The sequence below is a fragment of the Rhinoderma darwinii genome, chromosome 7 (genome assembly GCF_050947455.1).
Source record: "Rhinoderma darwinii isolate aRhiDar2 chromosome 7, aRhiDar2.hap1, whole genome shotgun sequence".
NCBI lineage: Eukaryota > Metazoa > Chordata > Amphibia > Anura > Rhinodermatidae > Rhinoderma > Rhinoderma darwinii.
The window spans coordinates 88,773,829-88,796,743 of record NC_134693.1 but is presented as its reverse complement, the minus strand read 5'-3'; the positions used below and the strand labels follow the sequence as shown (position 1 = coordinate 88,796,743).

The 22,915-nt window shown below is 43.6% G+C and overlaps 1 protein-coding gene and 1 long non-coding RNA gene across 2 annotated transcripts in view; one reads left to right on the top strand and one right to left on the bottom strand.

Moving 5' to 3' along the window:
* Positions 1 to 6,805, bottom strand: part of LOC142658010 (active regulator of SIRT1-like) — a 19,579-nt gene extending 12,774 nt beyond the window's left edge. Inside the window, exon 1 of the mRNA XM_075833650.1 lies at positions 6,596 to 6,805. Coding sequence (XP_075689765.1) covers positions 6,596 to 6,650 — 55 coding nt within the window. The 5' untranslated portion in view covers positions 6,651 to 6,805. The remainder of the gene's footprint in view (positions 1 to 6,595) is intronic.
* Positions 6,595 to 22,915, top strand: LOC142658011 (uncharacterized). Its single transcript, XR_012850015.1, has 3 exons — positions 6,595 to 6,998; positions 21,635 to 21,915; positions 22,154 to 22,915. It is a non-coding gene; the product is annotated as an uncharacterized LOC142658011 (long non-coding RNA).

The following is a 22,915-nucleotide window of genomic DNA, read 5'->3' as shown; positions in this document are numbered from 1 at the left end:
ATTATGGGCAAGTATAAGATTTTTATTTTTTCCAAATTGCGTTTTTACATAACATCTGTTATTTGTTGCGGGTTTTACCTCCCCATTGAATTAAATGGGGGAAAACCCAAAACAAATGAGCAGTATTTACACAAATACAATTGACATGCTGCGGAATAAAAACTGCACCGCAGGTCAATTTCTGAGCTTCTTTTCCCCACTTATTTACGCAGCGTGTGGATGAGAATTGTTCACATCTAATCTACTGTGCTGCTACTGTATTAGGGCTTCTCCACACTTAACAGAATTGCTGCGTATTTTCCGCCAGGAAAATACGCAAAATACAGTAGTGGCAAAGTGAGTGAATTTACCAAATCTCATCCAGACGCTGCGTAAAATTTCCGACCAGACATTTTGTCCTGCGGTGCGTATTTCTCGTACTGCAGCATGTCAATTCCTGCTGCGGAAAACGGACAGAATTGCTGCGTTTTTTCAGAGGAGATGTCACCATCCCCCAACATTGAGAAAAACGCCGCAAAATACGCACCATTTTCTGCAGTAAAAATACAGGAAATGGTGCTTTTTTCTGCAGAGATATATATATATATATATATATACACACACACACACACACACACACACACGATATATATACACACATGTACACATCGCAGACACACATGAGTATGCACATTATACACATATAAAGTACACATTGTAAACACACATGCACTTACCTTTTATGTAGGATATTTGTGAAGGGCCGTTCAGCAGGTTGATGTGGTGGGAGCCTTCACTCAGCGTTTCTTCTGCTCACAGCCCGACAGAGCCCGCAAACAGCCTCCCCTCCCCCATGTCCTGACTGCTAGCAGCAGGAGGAGAGATTTGTAGAGCAGGGAAGGGGGGCTGGAGGGGGAGTTTCAGTACAGACCATGGCTGCTAAGTAGGAGCGAAGCTCACTTCGCCTCATGACAGGTGCGGTCCTGGCACCGGGGCTCCCTTTGGTGCTAGCGACGCCACCGGGCATGAGGGGGTTCGGGCCCCCTGGGAGCCTTTGGCCCCGGGCAGCCACCCGAACCGCCCTAATGATAATCCGCCACTGCCCATATGTGGTAATGAACTGCTGTTTGGACCCACAGCAGGGCTCAGAAGGGACAGAGCACCATTTGGATTTTTGATTTTGCTGGAACAGTTTTCAGTGCCGTGTCGCGTTTTCAATGCACCGGAGGGTCCAAAATAGTGGAAACCCCCCCAAAAATTACCCCATTTTGGAAACTACACCCCTTTCTCTGAAAAAAACTTAGCCATTTTTAATTTTTACAAGGAATAAAGGAGAAAAAGCACCCCAACATTTGTAAAACAATATCTCCCGATTACATAAATATGCCATATGTGGTAATAAATTGCAGTTTGGACCCACAGCGGGTCTTGCAAATGAAGGAGCGCTATTTGGCTTTTGGAGCTCAAATTTAGCTGAATTGGTTTTCGGATGCCATGTCGCATTTGCAAAGCCTCTGAAAGGCCAAAGCAGTGAAAACCACCCAAAAGTTACCCCATTTGGGAAACTACAAAACTGAAGGAATCGATCTAGGGGTATAGTGAGCATTTAGACCCCACAGGTTTTTTGCAGAATTAGAATTAGGCAGTGAAAATGAATATCAACATTATTTCCACTAAAATGTTGCATTTTTTCAATTTCACAAAGGATAAAGGAGGAAAAAGCACCCCAACATTTGTAAAGCAATTTCTATCGAGTATGGCAATACCCCACATAGTCATAAATGGTTTTTTCATTAGAAAGTAATTAACCCTTTCCGGACAACCATTTTTTGAATTTTCTTTTTCCCTCCCCGCGTTTACCTTGCGAGTTAAATAATGGTATATTGTAATAGTTTGGACTTTATAGACACAGCGATACCAATTTAGTGGCTTTTTTTTTTACATTTTTACATCACTTTAGACCAAAAAAAAGTGAAAAGGTTTTTTTTTGTACTTGAAATATTTTTTCAACTAATAATTATTAACTTTTTTTTTTTTATACATATTTTATTAGTCCCTATAAGGGACTTGGACCAGCAATCAGTAGATAGCTGGTACAATACACTGCAATATTAATGTATTGCAGTATATTGTCATTTTTACACTCTCCTGTAACAGCGCGACCGCTGTTCCTGACCGTTAGTCATGCGTGTCAGCTGTAATACACAGCGGACAGCGTATGGCACTGGCTCAGAGCGTGAGCCCGCTCCATATATTACCCCCCCACAACACAACATGCTATGTCGTGGTGCGCAAAGAGGTTAATGCGCAGCGGATGGTGCAGAGCGAAAATTTTAATTTTCCACTGATTTACCATTTCAGAGCACTATAAATTATGCCCAGTTTGTGCCACTGAAGACAAATACCTTAAAATATTAACCGGGTTCTCCCGGCTATGGTGATGCCATATCGGTGGACGTAAACTGCTGTTGGGCACGCTGCAGGGCTGAGAAGGGAGGGAGCAGCGATTCAGCTTGGTAGTAGTTCTGTTTGGCGTTTTGCTGGTATTTCAGTTTATAATGTGGGGGCATATGTAAACTCTGAAGTACATCAGGGCATAATAATGTGGTAAATAAATAATTCATAGATGTGTGGGCAGTGTCACACTGCTAAATGGTGCCCAATTTAATCCGCTTTTGGAACACTGCACATTTTGCATCGCCATATTCTAAGATCTGGAACTTTTTTTTAACGTGTTGATTTTTTTCCTGGTCCTCATAAATTCCGTACATGGCAGCCCAGAGGACATTGTCGATGGGCCGCTGATCGGCAACACAGAGAGCTGGGCAGACACTCTGCACAGTTAGCCGTCGCCGCGGTGTAGCGCCATGCAGCACTTAAAGGAAGGGTGCCGCGAAAAAAATAATTTTTAGATCAATTTGCTGTTCGTGTTTTATTTTTTTTAAAAAATATTTATTTGTGTGTTTGTGTTTTGCTTTTATTTTTTCAAACTTTTTCTTCACTATGGGGGCTGCCATTTTTTTTCTTCATCTCTGTATGTCGATTAACGACACATACAGAGATGGAATACGGCACATACATCCTCATAGAGAATGCGAACGGGAACCGTTCGCATTCACTATGGTGTACGCCGTCTGCGTGGGAACGGCGCATGCGCCGCTCCCACACAGTCCAAATGGAAGGTCTTCGACCGAGCGCCATCAGGCGCCATTTTCTTGTGGACCGGAAGCCGCGGCCGGACAGCAAGATGACTACTTCCGGTTGCAGCTTCCGGACATGTGTTCTGAAGCAAGCACTAGGAGCGGAGGGAGCAGACAGAGCGTACGGACCGGAGGGAGCGGCGGCAGCAGGAGCAGGTAAGTTATGTCTGTGTATGTACGTGTTTTAGTGTGTGATTACCACTGTATGTAAGCCTACTACACTGTATTCGCTCAAAAAATGGCGGCACAGTGTAGGAGGCTTGAACATTCAATCCCCTCCTTTCTCCTGGCACTAGCCAGGATAAGTGAGGGGGAGATTCTGTGAGCTCACTAGAGCGTGTGTGTTTACACCAAATTTGCAGCATAAAGCAATGTGGTTGCTTTACCACATGCAAATGCTGAAATTTTGGGAATTGCTCCCTCTAGTGATCAGCACAGGGAAATGTTATAAATTAGAATCTAATTTATAATATTTCCTGACTTGTGAAAAAATAAAAAAAAAATTATAACAATGTTTAATCATTTATACACTAACAGTTTAACTAAAACGGAACATATATGGACAGTGAAGTGAGGGACGTCTCCTGGAGCCGTCCTCTACAGGAAAGTAGGGGGGGGTGCTATCTATTGGGGGTGACTATGTACAAGGGTGTCTGTGTGGCATTATCTACAGAGGGCAGCGTGGGCATTATCTACAGAGGGCAGCGTGGGGCATTATCTACAGAGGGCAGCGTGGGGCATTATCTACAGAGGGCAGTGTGTTGAAAAAAATGTACAAATGAAATTCATCCAATTTTAAAACGGACAGGGAAAAAAAAAAAAAAAAAAAAAGGATGCAAAACGGGTCAAAATCGTCCGTTGGCCCGAAAAACTTGGCCCGGAACGGATGCAAAACGGCCGAGAAAAACTGACGTTTTTATCGATCGACACTCGGACCCGGTCGTGTGAATAGAGCCTTAAAGGGTCAATGACTTTCTTATTCACTACAAAACAACCAAGTTGGACGGTGCACAAAATGAATCTAAACATTTAAAGGGAATGTGTTGCCAGAAAAACATGTTTTTTTTTTAAAAATTAAACATTTAGTGTGTGGGTGATTAAACATTGTTCAAATTTTTTTTATTTTTTTCGCGAGTCAGGAAATATTATAAATTTTTTCTAATTTATAATACTACCCATTTTTGGTCACTAGATGGAGCTAGTTCCCAAAATTGCAGCATTGCAACATTGGGTTAAAAGCCCTCGCTCTAGTGAGCTCTCAGCATCCCCCCCTCCTTTATCCTGGCTAGTGCCGGGATAAACGAGGGGTTTGAAAGGTTTAACCTCCTACACTGTGTGTCGCCATTTTTTGAGGTAACCCACAGTGTAGTAGGTTTACATACAGTAGTAAACACACACAAACACTAACATACATTGAAATATCTTACCTGCTCCTGCCGCCGCGGCTCCCTCCGGCCCGTCCGCTCCGTTTGCTGCCGCTGTTCCATGTGCACAAGTCCGGAAGCCGCGACCGGAAGTAGTAATATTACTGTCCGGCCGCGACTTCCGGTCCACAGGAAAATGGCGCCGGACGGCGCCAATTTCGAATAGGACTGTGTGGGAGCGGCGCATGCGCAGTTCCCACACAGACGCCGTACACGGCAGTCAATGGGACGGGAGCCGTTCACAGTCCCTATGGGACTGTGGCTGCCGTATTCCATGTCTGTGTGTGTCGTTAATCGACACACACAGAAATGGAACAAAAAATGGCAGCCCCCATAGGGAAGAAAAAGTGTAAAAATAAGAAACAGTAAAACACAAACACACAAATGAATATAAACGTTTTTATTAAAGCACTAACATCTTTAACATATAAAAAAAATTATTTGTGATGACACTGTTCCTTTAAATCACTTTCACAATCTATCTATTTGATATCCGTTTTGCATGGCCATTAAAAAAAACTGAATTTCATTTGTCAGGCTTTTTTGTCCCAACCCCCTGAAAACAACAAAAAGAAGGTCATTGTCATGATTGTTATACAGCCCCCCTGTAGATGATGCCACACACACACACACAGCTCTCCGGAGAAGGCACCACCCCCTCCCTGTAGTAATCTTCCGGTACTGGTTCTGTATAGCTCTGTTCACATCTGCGTCGGGGTCCCTTTCTGACGTTCAGTCTGAGGTTTCCGTCAGAAAGCCACCCTGAGCAGACACAAACCGACACCAGAGGTTTCCATTTCCATCACCATCGATTTCAACGGAGACGGTGGTTTCCGTTTGTCTGTTTTGTGCACCGAATAAGCTATTGCTTCCGGCAAAACGATGGATCCGGTGCACAAAAGAGACAAACGGAAACCACGGAAATTAATGGTGATGGAAACGGAAACCTCTGGTTTCTGTCGGTGTCAGTTTGTGTCTGCTCAGGGTCCCGTTCTGACAGAAACCTCCGGCGGAAAGTCAGAACGGGACCCCGACGCAGATGTGAACAGAGCCTAAACTTAGGACAGCCCCGTAAAATATGCTGCAGTTGACAACAATGCCCCCTGTACTAGCGCCACACTACCCTTGTAGTGAGCACAATACCCGACATATAATTCCGCCTGAATGCCCTACACGCTCACTGATGCAGCGCTGCCTACTTCATATGGGGTCTCTAGTCTTCACGAGTTCTGCGAAGGCAGCGCGATGACATCCTCTTGTCACCTTCGCAGAACCCGTGAGACTAGAGACCACACCTATAGAGGACGGCGCTGCATCGGTGAGTATGTGTCATCACGCCGCCAATAGCCAACAAGGGAACCAATAATTCCCTTGCCTCTTGAACCACCATGTGATAGATCCGTTTTTAACGGCTGTTAGGGCCTGTTCACATCACCGTTCGTTTCCATTCCAGGGTTCCATCGGAGGTTTCCGTTGCGGGGTTCACCCGACAGAAACCTCAGACGGAACCCCGGAACGGAAATGAACAGCAATGTGAACAGACCCTTACATGTATTCACAGCGGTTAAAAATGGAGCCATTGACTTCTATGTGGGCCGTCTAAACGGCCAAACATAGGACATGTCCTATTTTTTTGACGGCCAATATTCACGGGCCGTTAAAAAACGGCAGTGTAAATACACCCATAGAAAATCATTGACGACCGTTCAAAGATCGGCCGTTTTTCACTGTCGTGTGAATGTAGCCGTATAGCATGGTTAAACGAAACCAATGTAATACAAAAATAAGTCCAATATAACAATGATGTAGTGTCACAAGTGCTGCGGAGACACAAATCCCAGCATGCTCTCTTGCAGATAATATGGTATGCTGTGAATTGCAGTTTCATATTAACTGGAGAACAGGTCGCAGATCGGTGCTATATACCCCAGTATAGATCAGGGCAGTTATGTGCCGTCGCTAGGCTGCTCTCCACATACAAACAATTCTCACCCCTGGAAACAGGGCCCAGTATCTCCAGTCCTTTCCTGAGTAGCGCCGCGGACATGTTCTCCCCTCTACACAGCGATACAGACCACACGTGTGACTTCCATAAGCGGCTCCGACACCAATCACCAACAATTTCCGGCGTGGCATGGCGCACTTCCGTACATAAGCTTCTGGGTCTTATTTACTACCATAGAGTCTTGACACTTGCGCTAGAGTGACCCGGCTAAGTGACGTCAGCCGAGTGAGGGTGTGCAGTGATGTTGTATCACTAGGTGGCGATAGTAGCTAATGGAACCAGTGACTTGACAGAACGTGATGTAGTGGTGAAATGGGGCTTTATAGGAGGATCAGCTCATTTTCTTTGAAAGAATTTGGCGGCATTGCTAATATTAGGGCCACAACACCTGTAAGGAGGGAGTAGCTGGGAAGACGCTAGGTCACGCTCAGTGTTGGTTTTTAATCCCTTCTCGCTGCAGCCACTTTTAACCTTCCTGACGGAGCTTTATTATGACATGTGTCACTTTATGTGGTAACTTTGGAATGCTTTTTACCTATCCAAGCAATTCTGAGATTATTTTCTCGTGACACATTGTACTCTAAGTTTGTGGCAAATTTTGGTCCATACATTAAAGAGGCTCTGTCACCACATTATTAGTGCCCTGTCTCCTACATAAGGAGATCGGCGCTATAATGTAGGTGACAGTAATGCTTTTTATTTAGAAAACAGATCTATTTGAAACCACTTTATTAGCGATTTTTAGCTTTATGCTAATGAGTTTCTTAATAGCTAAGTGGGCGTGTTTTTACTTTCAACCAAGTGGGCGTTGTACAGAGTGTATGACGCTGACCAATCAGTGACCAGTCAGCGTCATACACTCCTCTTCATTCATTTACACAGCAGCATCGCGTTCTTACTAGAACATGATGTGCAGCCACATACACAGACATTAACGTTAATCAAGTGTCCTGATAATGAATATACATTACCTCCAGCCTGGACGTCATGTGTATTCAGAATCCTGACATTTCTGAATCTTTTCTGTGAGATTCCAGCAAGCCACGCATAATCTCGCGAGATTTCGAGGTAAACGAGATTTCGTTTCCCTTACTGGAAAGCTCACAGAAAAGATTCAGAAGTGTCAGGATTCTGAATACACATGACGTCCTGGCTGGAGGTAATGTATATTCGTTATCAGGACACTTGATTAACGTTAATATCTGTGTATGTGGCTGCAGGTCGTGTTCTAGTAAGAACGCGATGCTGCTGTGTAAATGAATGGAGAGGAGTGCATGAGGCTGATTGGTCAGCGTCATACACTCCCCTGTACAACGCCCACTTAGTCAAAAGTAAAAACACGCCCAGTTGGGCATTAAGCAACTCATTAGCATAAACCAAAATCACTAATAAAGTGGTAAAAATAGATCGTTTTTTTTAAATAAAAAGCACTGCTGTCATCTACATTACAGCGCCAATCTCCTCATGTAGGAGATAGGGCACTTATAATGTGGTGACAGAGCCTCTTTTAAGTATTTAATTGTGAAAAACACCACAATTTAGAGAAAAATTGCAAAAATTTGCATTTTTCTAAATTTAAATCTACCTGCTTGTAAGGGCTTATTCAGACGAACGTATAATACGTCCGTGCTAAGCGCGTAAAAAATCACGCGCGTCGCACGGATCTATGTTAATGAATGGGGCCGTTCAGACTGTCAGTGAAACGCACGACACGTCCTATATTTGCCCGTTTTTCGCACATCACGCACCCATTGAAGTCAATGGATGCGTGAAAACTGCGCACGGCACACGGGCGCACTTCCGTGTGCCGCGCGTGATGAGCGCTACAGTAGTCAAAACTATGAATGAAAACAGAAAAGCACCACGTGCTTTTCTGTTTAGGCTGGGTTCACACGACCTATTTTCAGACATAAACGAGGCGTATTATGCCTCGTTTTACGTCTGAAAATAGGGCTACAATACGTCGGCAAACATCTGCCCATTCATTTGAATGGGTTTGCCGACGTACTGTGCAGACAACCTGTCATTTATGCGTCGTCGTTTGACAGCTGTCAAACGACGACGCGTAAAATGACTGCCTCGGCAAAGAAGTGCAGGACACTTCTTTGCAACGTAATTTCAGCCATTCTTCATTGAAGTCAATGAAGAGCAGCTCAAGATTTACGAGCGTCAAAGACGCCTCGCATAATGCGAGGAGGAGCTTTTACGTCTGAAACGACACAGCTGTTTTCTCCTGAAAACAGTCTGTCTTTTCAGACATAAAAGGAAGCTAGCGTGTGCACATACCCTTACAAACATAAAAACAGAGTGTCATAATGATGGCGGCTGTGCGAAAATCTCGCAGCCACGCATAATATGCCGATGACACGTGGACTTTTTGCGCGCTAAGACAGATAGTAATACCACACTAAATAAATGCTAATTAACATTTACCATATGTCTAGATTGGCATCTTTTTTTGAACATCCTTTTATTTTTCTAGGACCAGTGGCGGATTAAGTAGACCATAGGCCCTGGGCTGTTACCCATAGTTGGGCCCCCCTTCTCCACCGCCGCCCTGTAACTATTGTTAACACTTCCTTTTTGTCCAGACATTAACAAATGGGTGTTACTACTCCCCTTGTCAAAAGGCTGTGTCCCCACATACTGACAGTCTCCAACCATCGCTGACAGTATGTAGGGACACATTCTCCTGACAAGGGGAATAGTAACACTTAGGGTATGTTCACACGAGGGCGTCCGTTACGGCTGAAATTACGGGGATGTTTCAGCCTGAAAACATCCCCGTAATTTCAGCCGTAACGGCATGTGCAGGCGCTTGAACACCGCGTCCATTACGGCCGTAATTAGCGCTGCTATTCATTGGAGTCAATGAATAACGGCTCCAATTAAGGCCAAAGAAGTGACAGGTCACTTCTTTGACGCGGGCGTCTATTTACGCGCCGTCATTTGACAGCGGCGCGTAAATATACGCCTCGTGTGAACAGACAAACGTCTGCCCATTGCTTTCAATGGGCAGATGTTTGTCAGCGCTATTGAGGCGCTATTTTCGGGCGTAATTCGAGGCAAAAACGCCCGAATTACGTCCGTAAATAGGCCGTGTGAACATACCCTTATTTGTCTATCAGTCCTGGACTGCACAAAGACTTTGTGAAATACAAGGATTTCATATAATAAACATGTCAGTAGAGATGACAGATTGTCTATAAATCTAGTGACTCACAGGTGACGACGTAGTTTTTTTCCTTTTCTCCATCCAGTCCAGACTTCATGACGACTTTTCCCGGCCATGACCAATTTCTGCAGAATTTGCCACTCAGATGTCTTTGGCTCCTCACTTTTCCAACATTTCCACACCTATAAACAAAGATAATATTATCATGGTGCCACACACTGTGCCCCTAAATATAATAGCACCAAACACTGAGCCTCTGAATAAAATAGTACAAACACTGTGCCCCTAAATATTATAGCACCATAGACTGCGCCCCTGAATATAATTGTGTCAAACACTGTAGATAGCACCACACACAGCCCCCTGTAAATAGCGCTATACAGTCCTCCCCCTCTGTAAATAGCGTCACATAGCCCTCCCCCTCTTGTATATAGTGCTACACAGCAATCCCCCTTAGATATAGTGATACACAGCACTCCCTTCTATATAGTGCTATACAACAATCCCCCCTTGTATATTGTGCTACACAGCGTCTCCCCCCTTGGACCTGCAGCTCTTGTAATTGCTCAGTATAATGTCCCCCGTAGCTGCCCCCACAGTATAATGCCCTTCATAGCTGCGACACAGTATAATGCCCCCATAGCTACGACACAGTATAATATCTCCATAGCTGCTACATGGTATATTGCCTCCATAGCTGCGACACAGTATAATATCCCCATAGCTGCGACACAGTATAATGCCTCCATAGCTGCAACACTGTATAATGCCCCCATAGCTATGGCACAGTATAATGCCCCCATAGCTGCAACACAGTATAATACCCCCTTAGCTGCGACACAGTATAATGCCTCCATAGCTGCGACACAGTATAATGCCTCCATAGCTGCGACACAGTATAATTCCCCATAGCTGCGACACAGTATAATGCCTCCATAGATGTGACACAGTATAATGCCCCCATAGCTATGACACAGTATAATGCCCCCATAGCTGCGACACAGTATAATGCCTCCATAGCTGCGACACAGTATAATGCCCCCATAGCTGCGACACAGTATAATTCCCCATAGCTGCGACACAGTATAATGCCTCCATAGATGTGACACAGTATAATTCCCCATAGCTGCGACACAGTATAATGCCCCCATAGCTGCGACACAGTATAATGCCTCCATAGCTGCGACACAGTATAATGCCTCCATAGCTGCGACACAGTATAATGCCTCCATAGCTACGACACAGTATAATTCCCCATAGCTGCAACACAGTATAATGCCCCCATAGCTGCGACACAGTATAATGCCTCCATAGCTGCGACACAGTATAATGCCTCCATAGCTGCGACACAGTATAATGCCTCCATAGCTGCGACACTGTATAATGCCCCCATAGATAAGACACAGTATAATGCCCCCATAGCTGCAACACAGTATAATGCCCCCATAGCTGCGACACAGTATAATGCCTCCATAGCTGCGACACAGTATAATGCCTCCATAGCGGCGACACAGTATAATGCCTCCATAGCTGCGACACAGTATAATGCCTCCATAGCTGCGACACAGTATAATTCCCCATAGCTGCGACACAGTATAATGCCTCCATAGATGTGACACAGTATAATGCCCCCATAGCTATGACACAGTATAATGCCCCCATAGTTGCAACACAGTATAATGCCCCCATAGCTGCGACACAGTATAATGCCTCCATAGCTGCGACACAGTATAATGCCTCCATAGCTGCGACACAGTATAATGCCTCCATAGGTACGACACAGTATAATTCCCCATAGCTGCAACACAGTATAATGCCCCCATAGCTGCGACACAGTATAATGCCTCCATAGCTGCGACACAGTATAATGCCTCCATAGCTGCGACACAGTATAATGCCTCCATAGCTGCGACACAGTATAATGCCTCCATAGATGTGACACAGTATAATAGCTATGACACAGTATAATTCCCCATAGCTGCGACACAGTATAATGCCTCCATAGCTGCAACACAGTATAATGCCTCCATAGATGTGACACAGTATAATGCCCCATAGCTGACACAGTATAATGCCCCATAGATGTGACACAGTATAATGCACCATAGCTGACACAGTATAATGCCCCATAGCTGCGACACAGTATAATGCCTCCATAGCTGCGACACAGTATAATGCCTCCATAGCTGCGACACAGTTTAATGCCTCCATAGCTGCAACACAGTATCATGCCTCCATAGATGTGACACAGTATAATGCCCCATAGCTGACACAGTATAATGCCCCATAGCTGACACAGTATAATGCCCCATAGCTGACACAGTATAATGCCCCATAGCTGACACAGTATAATGCCCCATAACTGACACAGTATAATTCCCCATAAGGGTATGTTCACACGGCGGGGGTCCGTAACGGCTGAAATTACGGGGATGTTTCAGCCTGAAAACACCCCCGTAATTTCAGCCGTACCGGCATATGCAGGCGCTTGAACGCCGCGTCAATTACTGCCGTAATTAGCGCTGCTATTCATTGGAGTCAATGAATAGCGGCTCCAATTACGGCCAAAGAAGTGACAGGTCACTTCTTCTACGCGGGCGTCTATTTACGCGCCGTCATTTGACAGCGGCGCGTAAATATACGCCTCGTGTGAACAGACAAACGTCTGCCCATTGCTTTCAATGGGCAGATGTTTGTCAGCGCTATTGAGGCGCTATTTTCAGGCGTAATTCGAGGCAAAAACGCCCGAATTACGTCCGTAAATAGGCCGTGTGAACATACCCTTATTTGTCTATCAGTCCTGGACTGCACAAAGACTTTGTGAAATACAAGGATTTCATATAATAAACATGTCAGTAGAGATGACAGATTGTCTATAAATCTAGTGACTCACAGGTGACGACGTAGTTTTTTTCCTTTTCTCCATCCAGTCCAGACTTCATGACGACTTTTCCCGGCCATGACCAATTTCTGCAGAATTTGCCACTCAGATGTCTTTGGCTCCTCACTTTTCCAACATTTCCACACCTATAAACAAAGATAATATTATCATGGTGCCACACACTGTGCCCCTAAATATAATAGCACCAAACACTGAGCCCCTGAATAAAATAGTACAAACACTGTGCCCCTAAATATTATAGCACCATAGACTGCGCCCCTGAATATAATTGTGTCAAACACTGTAGATAGCACCACACACAGCCCCCTGTAAATAGCGCTATACAGTCCTCCCCCTCTGTAAATAGCATCACATAGCCCTCCCCCTCTTGTATATAGTGCTACACAGCAATCCCCCTTAGATATAGTGATACACAGCACTCCCTTCTATATAGTGCTATACAACAATCCCCCCTTGTATATTGTGCTACACAGCGTCTCCCCCCTTGGACCTGCAGCTCTTGTAATTGCTCAGTATAATGTCCCCCGTAGCTGCCCCCACAGTATAATGCCCTTCATAGCTGCGACACAGTATAATGCCCCCATAGCTACGACACAGTATAATATCTCCATAGCTGCTACATGGTATATTGCCTCCATAGCTGCGACACAGTATAATATCCCCATAGCTGCGACACAGTATAATGCCTCCATAGCTGCAACACTGTATAATGCCCCCATAGCTATGGCACAGTATAATGCCCCCATAGCTGCAACACAGTATAATACCCCCTTAGCTGCGACACAGTATAATGCCTCCATAGCTGCGACACAGTATAATGCCTCCATAGCTGCGACACAGTATAATTCCCCATAGCTGCGACACAGTATAATGCCTCCATAGATGTGACACAGTATAATGCCCCCATAGCTATGACACAGTATAATGCCCCCATAGCTGCGACACAGTATAATGCCTCCATAGCTGCGACACAGTATAATGCCCCCATAGCTGCGACACAGTATAATTCCCCATAGCTGCGACACAGTATAATGCCTCCATAGATGTGACACAGTATAATTCCCCATAGCTGCGACACAGTATAATGCCCCCATAGCTGCGACACAGTATAATGCCTCCATAGCTGCGACACAGTATAATGCCTCCATAGCTGCGACACAGTATAATGCCTCCATAGCTACGACACAGTATAATTCCCCATAGCTGCAACACAGTATAATGCCCCCATAGCTGCGACACAGTATAATGCCTCCATAGCTGCGACACAGTATAATGCCTCCATAGCTGCGACACAGTATAATGCCTCCATAGCTGCGACACTGTATAATGCCCCCATAGATATGACACAGTATAATGCCCCCATAGCTGCAACACAGTATAATGCCCCCATAGCTGCGACACAGTATAATGCCTCCATAGCTGCGACACAGTATAATGCCTCCATAGCGGCGACACAGTATAATGCCTCCATAGCTGCGACACAGTATAATGCCTCCATAGCTGCGACACAGTATAATTCCCCATAGCTGCGACACAGTATAATGCCTCCATAGATGTGACACAGTATAATGCCCCCATAGCTATGACACAGTATAATGCCCCCATAGTTGCAACACAGTATAATGCCCCCATAGCTGCGACACAGTATAATGCCTCCATAGCTGCGACACAGTATAATGCCTCCATAGCTGCGACACAGTATAATGCCTCCATAGCTACGACACAGTATAATTCCCCATAGCTGCAACACAGTATAATGCCCCCATAGCTGCGACACAGTATAATGCCTCCATAGCTGCGACACAGTATAATGCCTCCATAGCTGCGACACAGTATAATGCCTCCATAGCTGCGACACAGTATAATGCCTCCATAGATGTGACAGAGTATAATAGCTATGACACAGTATAATTCCCCATAGCTGCGACACAGTTTAATGCCTCCATAGCTGCAACACAGTATCATGCCTCCATAGATGTGACACAGTATAATGCCCCATAGCTGACACAGTATAATGCCCCATAGCTGACACAGTATAATGCCCCATAGCTGACACAGTATAATGCCCCATAGCTGACACAGTATAATGCCCCATAACTGACACAGTATAATTCCCCATAAGGGTATGTTCACACGGCGGGGGTCCGTAACGGCTGAAATTACGGGGATGTTTCAGCCTGAAAACATCCCCGTAATTTCAGCCGTACCGGCATATGCAGGCGCTTGAACGCCGCGTCAATTACTGCCGTAATTAGCGCTGCTATTCATTGGAGTCAATGAATAGCGGCTCCAATTACGGCCAAAGAAGTGACAGGTCACTTCTTCTACGCGGGCGTCTATTTACGCGCCGTCATTTGACAGCGGCGCGTAAATATACGCCTCGTGTGAACAGACAAACGTCTGCCCATTGCTTTCAATGGGCAGATGTTTGTCAGCGCTATTGAGGCGCTATTTTCGGGCGTAATTCGGGGCAAAAACGCCCGATTTACGTCCGTAAATAGGCCGTGTGAACATACCCTTACTGACACAGTATAATGCCCCATAGCTGACACAGTATAATGCCCCATATGTACGTACCTAATAAAAAAGAAAACATAATTACTTACCTATCCCGGTTCCCACGACGGTGGGGGATGCTTCTCCTCCTCTGCACTGTACTGTGAGTGACTCCATGCAGACAGGCGCGATGACATCACTACATCACGCCTGCCTGCACCGAGCCGCTCACGGCAGAGTGAATGCCGGGGCGAGGCTCCAGCATTCAACCCAACTGAATCTGCGTCCTGCGGACGCAGATTCAGTTGGAAGCGGGCAGCGCGGCACCCTGGCAGCCTCGGGCCCCGGGCGACCGCCCGATCCGCCCATATTATAATCCGCCATTGTCTAGGACGTTACAAGGCTTAGAACTTTAGTAGAAATTTCTCCCGTTTTCAAGAAAATGTAAAAATACTATTTTTACAGGTGCCAGTTCAGTTCTGAAGTGGCTTTGAGGGGCCTATACAATAAAAACCCTCATAAGTCACCCCATTTTAAAAACTTCACCCCCTCAAGGTATTCAAAACAGCATTTAGAAAGTTTCTTAACCCTTTAGGCTTCTCACAAGAATGAAAGCAATGTAGAGGTGAAATTTACCCAAAAAAAAATTCTTGCAGAAATTCATATTTAACCCCTTCACGACCAGCCCACGTAGATTAATGGGCTGCCGTGCTGGGCTTTTGTCCTGCAGCCCGTTAATCCACGTGCTGTGAGAACAGAGTGCACAGCGCTCTCCCTGTGCTCTGAATCTCTCAGCACACGCTGCTACTAGCAGCCTAAGTGCTGAGGCTCCATGCACACGACAGCAAAAAACCTCCGTTTTTGCGGACCGCAATTGCGGTCCGCAAAAACGGAGCCATTCACTTTCATTGAACACTGACACCTTTCCGTAGCACCACGGAAGGGTGTCAGTGCCGTGGAAATGTTCCGGGAATTATGGAACATGTCCGTTCTTTCGCATTTTGCGGGCCGTGCTCCCATACTTTGTATGGGAGCACGGCCCGAAAATGCGGCTGTCAGTCAGCGGCCAGCCGTGCCCGCAAGCGCGGGCTGTGATTGAGGGCACGGTCGTGTGCATGGGGCCTGAGATAAGACATCAGGACCGGATTGGTGTCGGTCCCGATGACGTGATCACCATGATAAAGCTATCATGGTGTTCACAGCAAAGTTTGTTGCAGCAACAAACTTTCGTGCTGTTTGTTACAATGTTTCTCCTCCCTCCCTGCCAGATCGTTCTGAGACAGTGGGGGAGAAGAAGCTGTGCCGAGCAGCTGCTGTGTGTCTCGTATAAAGACACAATGACTGTGAAACACAAAAACACCTCCACATAGATAGTTTAGTTTAGGCAGCTAGTTATAGTTTAGGTAGATAGTACTCAGATTAGGGCAATAAATTAGTTAATTGATAATCAATTAGGGCTTATAATGTGTGAGTGTATATATATATATATATATATATATATATATATATATATATATATATATATATATATATATATATATATAAAATTATAGCTATATATATATATTTATATACTGTGTGTGTGTGTGTGTGTGTGTGTGTGTGTGTGTGTATATATATATATATATATATATATACATGTCTATATTATATATGTGCATATATATATATATATATATATATATATATATATGCATACACATATATATACACATATACACACGTAATATATATTATATATAGACATATATTTGAAATTTGTTAATACAAAAAATTTATAATTAGGGATGTTATATATCTATAACATCATATAGATATATACGTACATGTAATATATACTCATGCACACATTTACTTATATAAATCTCTTCATATATTTTACACGTCTGTAAATTCTAAATACATTGATTCATTGTTAGGCTGTGTTCACACAGAGTTTTTTGCAGGAGGAAAATTCCTCCTGCAAAAACTGCTCCAGGTGTTTTTTGCACAGTGGTTTTGCAAAAACTCGTCAAAACACTCGTCGAGGTGTTTTCTTTACCCTCCTGACTGATTGAAATGGGGTTTTGGAGGCGGAAACCGCCTCAAGATAGGTTATGTCGCTTCTTTTTACCGCGATGCGTTTTTTTTGCTCACGGTAAAAAGGCTCGTCCAACTCCCTTTGAAATAAATGGGAGACATTTTCGGGCGGTTTTTTAAGAGTTTTGCAGAGCGGTTTCCACGCCAAAAAACTCAGTGTGAACAGGGACTTAGGGTTGTCCATAAATTTATTGATCAATGGATTAGTGGACTTTTTCTTTGTTACTTTTATTAAAACTGTTGCAAAAAATAAGTAAAAAAAAAAATACATAAAAAAAATGGCACGCAAGTTATATACCACTGAAGAGGCATTTGCTCTCTTGGATTCTGATAGTGAATGTCACTTTTGGGTGGTTTCCGCTGTTTTGGTCCCTACAGGGCGTTGCAAATGCGACATGGCACCGAAAACCATTATAGCAAAATTTGAGCTCCAAAACCCAAATGGCGCTCCTTCCCTTCTGAGGGCTGTAATGTGTTCAAATATAAGTTTATGACCACATATGGGGTATTGCAGTAATCAGGATAAATTCCTTTACAAATGTTGGGGTGCTTTTTCTCCTTTATTACTTGCGAAAATTAAAAATGTCTATGTTTCTTCAGAAGATTTTCATTTTCACAGACTAACGCCAATAAATTCAGCAAGAAACCTGTGGGTTTAAAATGCTCACTATACAACTAGATAAATTCCTTGAGGGGTGTAGTTTCCAAAATGGGGTCACTTTTTGGGGGTTTCCGCTGTTTAGGTACCATCTTCAAACCAGACATGGAGCCTAAGGCTGGGTTCACACGACCTATTTTCAGACGTAAACGAGGCGTATTATGCCTCATTTTACGTCTGAAAATAGGGCTACAATACGTCGGCAAACATCTGCCCATTCATTTGAATGGGTTTGCCGACATACTGTGCAGACGACCTGTCATTTACGCGTCGTCGTTTGACAGCTGTCAAACGACGACGCGTAAAATGACTGCCTCGGCAAAGAAGTGCAGGACACTTCTTTGCAACGTAATTTCAGCCATTCTTCATTGAAGTCAATGAAGAGCAGCTCAAGATTTACGAGCGTCAAAGACGCCTCGCATAATGCGAGGAGGAGCATTTACGTCTGAAACGACGCAGCTGTTTTCTCCTGAAAACAGTCTGTCTTTTCAGACGTAGAACGTAGCTAGCATGTGCACTAAAATATATTGTAATAAAAAGGAGGCTTCAAAATCCTCTAGGTGCTCCTTTGCTTCTGAGACCGGTGTTTCAGTCCAATGGGACACTAGGGCCACAAGTGGTATATTTTTAAATACTGCAGAATCTGGGCAATAAATATTGAGTTGTGTTTCTCATGTAAAACCTTCTGTTACAGAAATTTTTCTATTACAAATGAAGTTCTGCAAAAAAAATTACATTTGTAAATTTCACCTCTACTTTGCTTTAATTCCTGTGAAATGCCTAAAGGGTTAAGAAACTTTCTGAATGCTGTTTTGAATACTTTGAGGGGTGAAGTTTTTAAAATGGGGTGATTTATGGGGAGTTTCTAATATATAAATCCCTCAAAGCCACTTCAGAACTGAACTGGTCCATGAAAAAATAGGTTCTGAAAATTTCTTGAAAATGTGAGAAATTGCTGCTAAAGATCTAAGGGTATGTGCACACACACTAATTACGTCCGTAATTGACGGACGTATTTCGGCCGCAAGTACCGGACCGAACACAGTGCAGGGAGCCGGGCTCCTAGCATCATAGTTATGTACGATGCTAGGAGTCCCTGCCTCGCTGCAGGACAACTGTCCCGTACTGAAAACATGATTAAAGTACGGGACAGTTGTCCTGCAGCGAGGCAGGGACTCCTAGCATCGTACATAAGTATGATGCTAGGAGCCCGGCTCCCTGCACTGTGTTCGGTCCGGCACTTGCGGCCGAAATACGTCCGTCAATTACGGACGTAATTAGTGTGTGTGCACATACCCTAAGCCTTGTAACGTCCTAGAAAAATAAAAGGACGTTCAAAAAACTATGCAAATATAAAGTAGACAAATGGGGGATGTTAACTTGTAACGAGTTTGTGTGGTATTATCTGTTTTGCAAGCAGATACATTCAAATTTAGAAAAATTTAATTTTTTGCAAATTTTCTCTAAATTTTGGTGTTTTTAACAAATAAATACTGAATTTATCGACCAAATTTTTTCACATTCGTAAAGTACAATATGTAACGAGAAAACAATTTCTGAATCGCTTGGATAGGTATAAGCATTGCCATGCTATTACCACATAAAGTGACACATGTCAGATTTGAAAAAATCGCCTGCTTCCACAAGGCCAAAACAGGCTGTGTCCTGAAGGGGTTAATCAATTTTTTTCTGTAACACAGAAGGTTTTACCTGAGAAATGCAACTCAATATTTATTGCCCTGATTCTGCACTTTTTAGAAATATCCAACATGTGGCCCTAGTGTGCTAATGGACTGACAGGCCTCATATGCAAAGGATCACCTAGTGTATTTTGGGGCCTTCTTTTTGTTAGAATATACTTTAGGCACCATGTCAGGTTTGAAGAGGTCATGTGGTGCCAAAACAAAAGAAACACCCCCCAAAATACCCCATTTGGGAAACTACACCCCACAAGGAATTCATCTAGGGGTTTAGTGAGCATTTTGACCCCACATGTGTTTCATAGATTTTATTAGAATTTGGACGTGAAAATGAAAAATGTAATTTTTTTTCCAATAAGATGTAATTTTAGCTAAAAAAAAACACCAATGTCCACAAGGAATAAAGGAGAACAAGCCCCCTAAAACCTGTAAAGCAACTTCTCTGATGTATGGAAATATGTGGGCAAAAACTGCAGTTTGTGCACATGGCAGGGCTCAGTATAGAATAAGCGCCATTTGGCTATTGGAGCACAGATTTTGCTGGATTGGTTTTTCTGCACCATGTCGCATTTTCAAAGCCCCTGTGGGACCAAAACAGTGTAAATTACCAAAAAGTGACTCCATTTGGGATACTACACCCCTTGAGGAATTAATCTAGGGGTGTAGCGAGCATTTTGACCCCACAGGTGTTTCGTCGATTTTATTAGAATTAGGCAGTGAAAATAAAAGTTACATTTTTTCCCAATAAGATGTAACTTTAGTTCAAATTTTTTAATTCTCTCAACAAATAAGGTAGAATAGGCACCCCAACATTTGTAAAGCAATTTCTCCCAAGTACGGCAATACCCCATATGTGGTCATAATCTGCTGTTTTGGCACACAGTAGGGCTCAGAAGGGAAGGAGCGCCATTTGGCTTTTGGAATGCAGATTTTGCTGAATTGGTTTCTGGGCGCTATGTTGCATTTGCAAAGCCCCTGTGGGATCAAAACAGTGGTCACACTCTGCACCTTTGCCATTTGGGGAATTTCGCTGGGAAAGTGTTGTCCTGGTATAATACGGACACCCTCGCTTCCAGCAGATCTGTTTGGGCCCTTCCTGGTTCCCTAATTTTGTGGCCTTGATAAATCGCCTTTTGAAACAGAAGAAATTTTCCCGTTGGGCCTGCACAACTGCATTTTCTTTCCTGACATATTGGAGCATTAGGGTGTATTCACATCAGCGTTAGTTTCCGCTGAGGGGTTCCGTCGGAGGTTTCCGTCTGGTTAACCCCTCAGTGGAATGTCAAATGTAAACATCAGCTTCTGTTTTCCTCACCATTAAACTCAATGGTGATGGAAACTTAGCTAATGGTTTCCGTCTGTCACCAGTCGACTTCGCTATTGATTCCGTCCAAATCAACGGAACCCTGTCACAATGGTGACAGACGGAAACCATGAGGGAAACGGAAGCTAAGGTTTCAATTTGCCTTTCCGCTGAGGGGTTAACCCGACGGAAACCGCAGACGGAACCCCCCCCCCCCCAATGGAAGAGCAACGCTGATGTGAACAGGCCCTTAGTGACGGACATTCAGGTTTTTTTTTTAAGTTGGTTCACTAAATTTTACATAGCGTAGCTTTATAGTTTTAGTCTAAAGTTACTGCAGTATAATTTTTATACTACAGTTTTTGTATTACGAATACATAAGGTTACAAATTTAGCATCAGTTAGGCTTCGTTCACTGCTTGACGGATGCCACACTGATTGCAACGTGATGTAAAATATCTTGTTTTTTGATTGATCAGTTTAACGGATCCGTCAAAAAAACGGACACTTTCTCTCAGTTTGCCATCAGTTATACTCCGTTGTAACGGATAAGTTTGTTTGTATTGTTTTGTCTAGAAGGACTATAAAAACCAGAACAAATTCCAAGAACTTCAGTCTGGACAAGATATTTTCAGAGGAGAGTACATTCTGTTTCTGCTCCAGATTTTCCTGTTCTGCACTTTCAACATGTTTCCTGCTTATCTAATTTTCAGTTTTGATGTGTGGATCTTGAGGATGAGGAGGAGAAATTTGGAGAGGGAGAGACGGCGACGGAGATATTGGGTCCACTCCATAACTTCGACAAGGATGACCAGCGGTGTTTATTCTACCTTATACCGTAATCTCTGCGAACATCCAGACAAGTTTAGTGACTACCTGCGCATGAGTGTTTCAAGTTTTGACCATCTCCTGCAGCGTGTTTCGCAATGACTTTAGAGAGAAGACACTTCCGTAAGAGCATTCCACCAGATGACCGGCTAATCGTTACCCTGTGGTAAGTTTAAATCTTTAAAACAAAAAACATTATTTAATGATTTATTTTATGGGCAGTGCTATTTTGCTGTAGATCTTCAAAGAGAAATTACAGCAAGAAGGAAAAGCAATGTATTATAAATGACAAAGAATATTTCTATAATGACACGTTTGATTCTTTCAACTGTGTTTTCTTAAATTTTTATTGTTTTATTCTGCGTTTTATATATTTTTCTCTTATTTCTGTTTTTCCTTTAAAGTTTTTGGCAACAGGAGAAAGCTTCTCATCCCTTCATTTTCAATTTAGACTTGGGAAGTCTACTATTTCATACATCGTGCGGGACACATACCAAGCCTTATGGGATGTACTACGTGATGACTATATTCCGCATCCCTCTACCCAGCAATGGAAGTTGCAGACAAGTTTTTGGAGGTCATGCAATTCCCAAACTGTGTTGGTGCTATGAATGGAAAACATATTTGGAAACAGAAGACTTCAGGAACTGGATCGGAGTACTTAAATTACAAGAAGTACTTTTCCATTATTGTTATAGCCATTGCAGATGCAGAATATCGATTTGTTGCTGTGGATGTTGGGTCATTTGGCCAAACAAATGACTCCAGCATATTGAAGAACTTTGGATTACCTTCACCAATGACATCTGGGAATGATGGACCTCCAATGCCCTTTGTTTTTGTTGGCAATGAGGCCTTTCAGATGTGTGGCAACTTGTTTAAACCATACGCCAGCCGTGCGCTCAACTACAAGAAGCAAATTATCAACTATAGACTTACAAATACAATGACAATGAATACAATGTTTTTTGGGTATTTCAGTAGATTAATCACACGGAACACAGTTTGTCCAATTTAACCCCTTAATGACCGGGCATGTTTGTACCTTAATGACCAAGCCAGATTTGTCAAATCTGGTATGTCTGACTTTATCAGAGAATAACTCTGTGAAAGTTTTGAATATCCAAGTAATTCTGACATTGTTTTTTCGTCACATGTTGTACTTT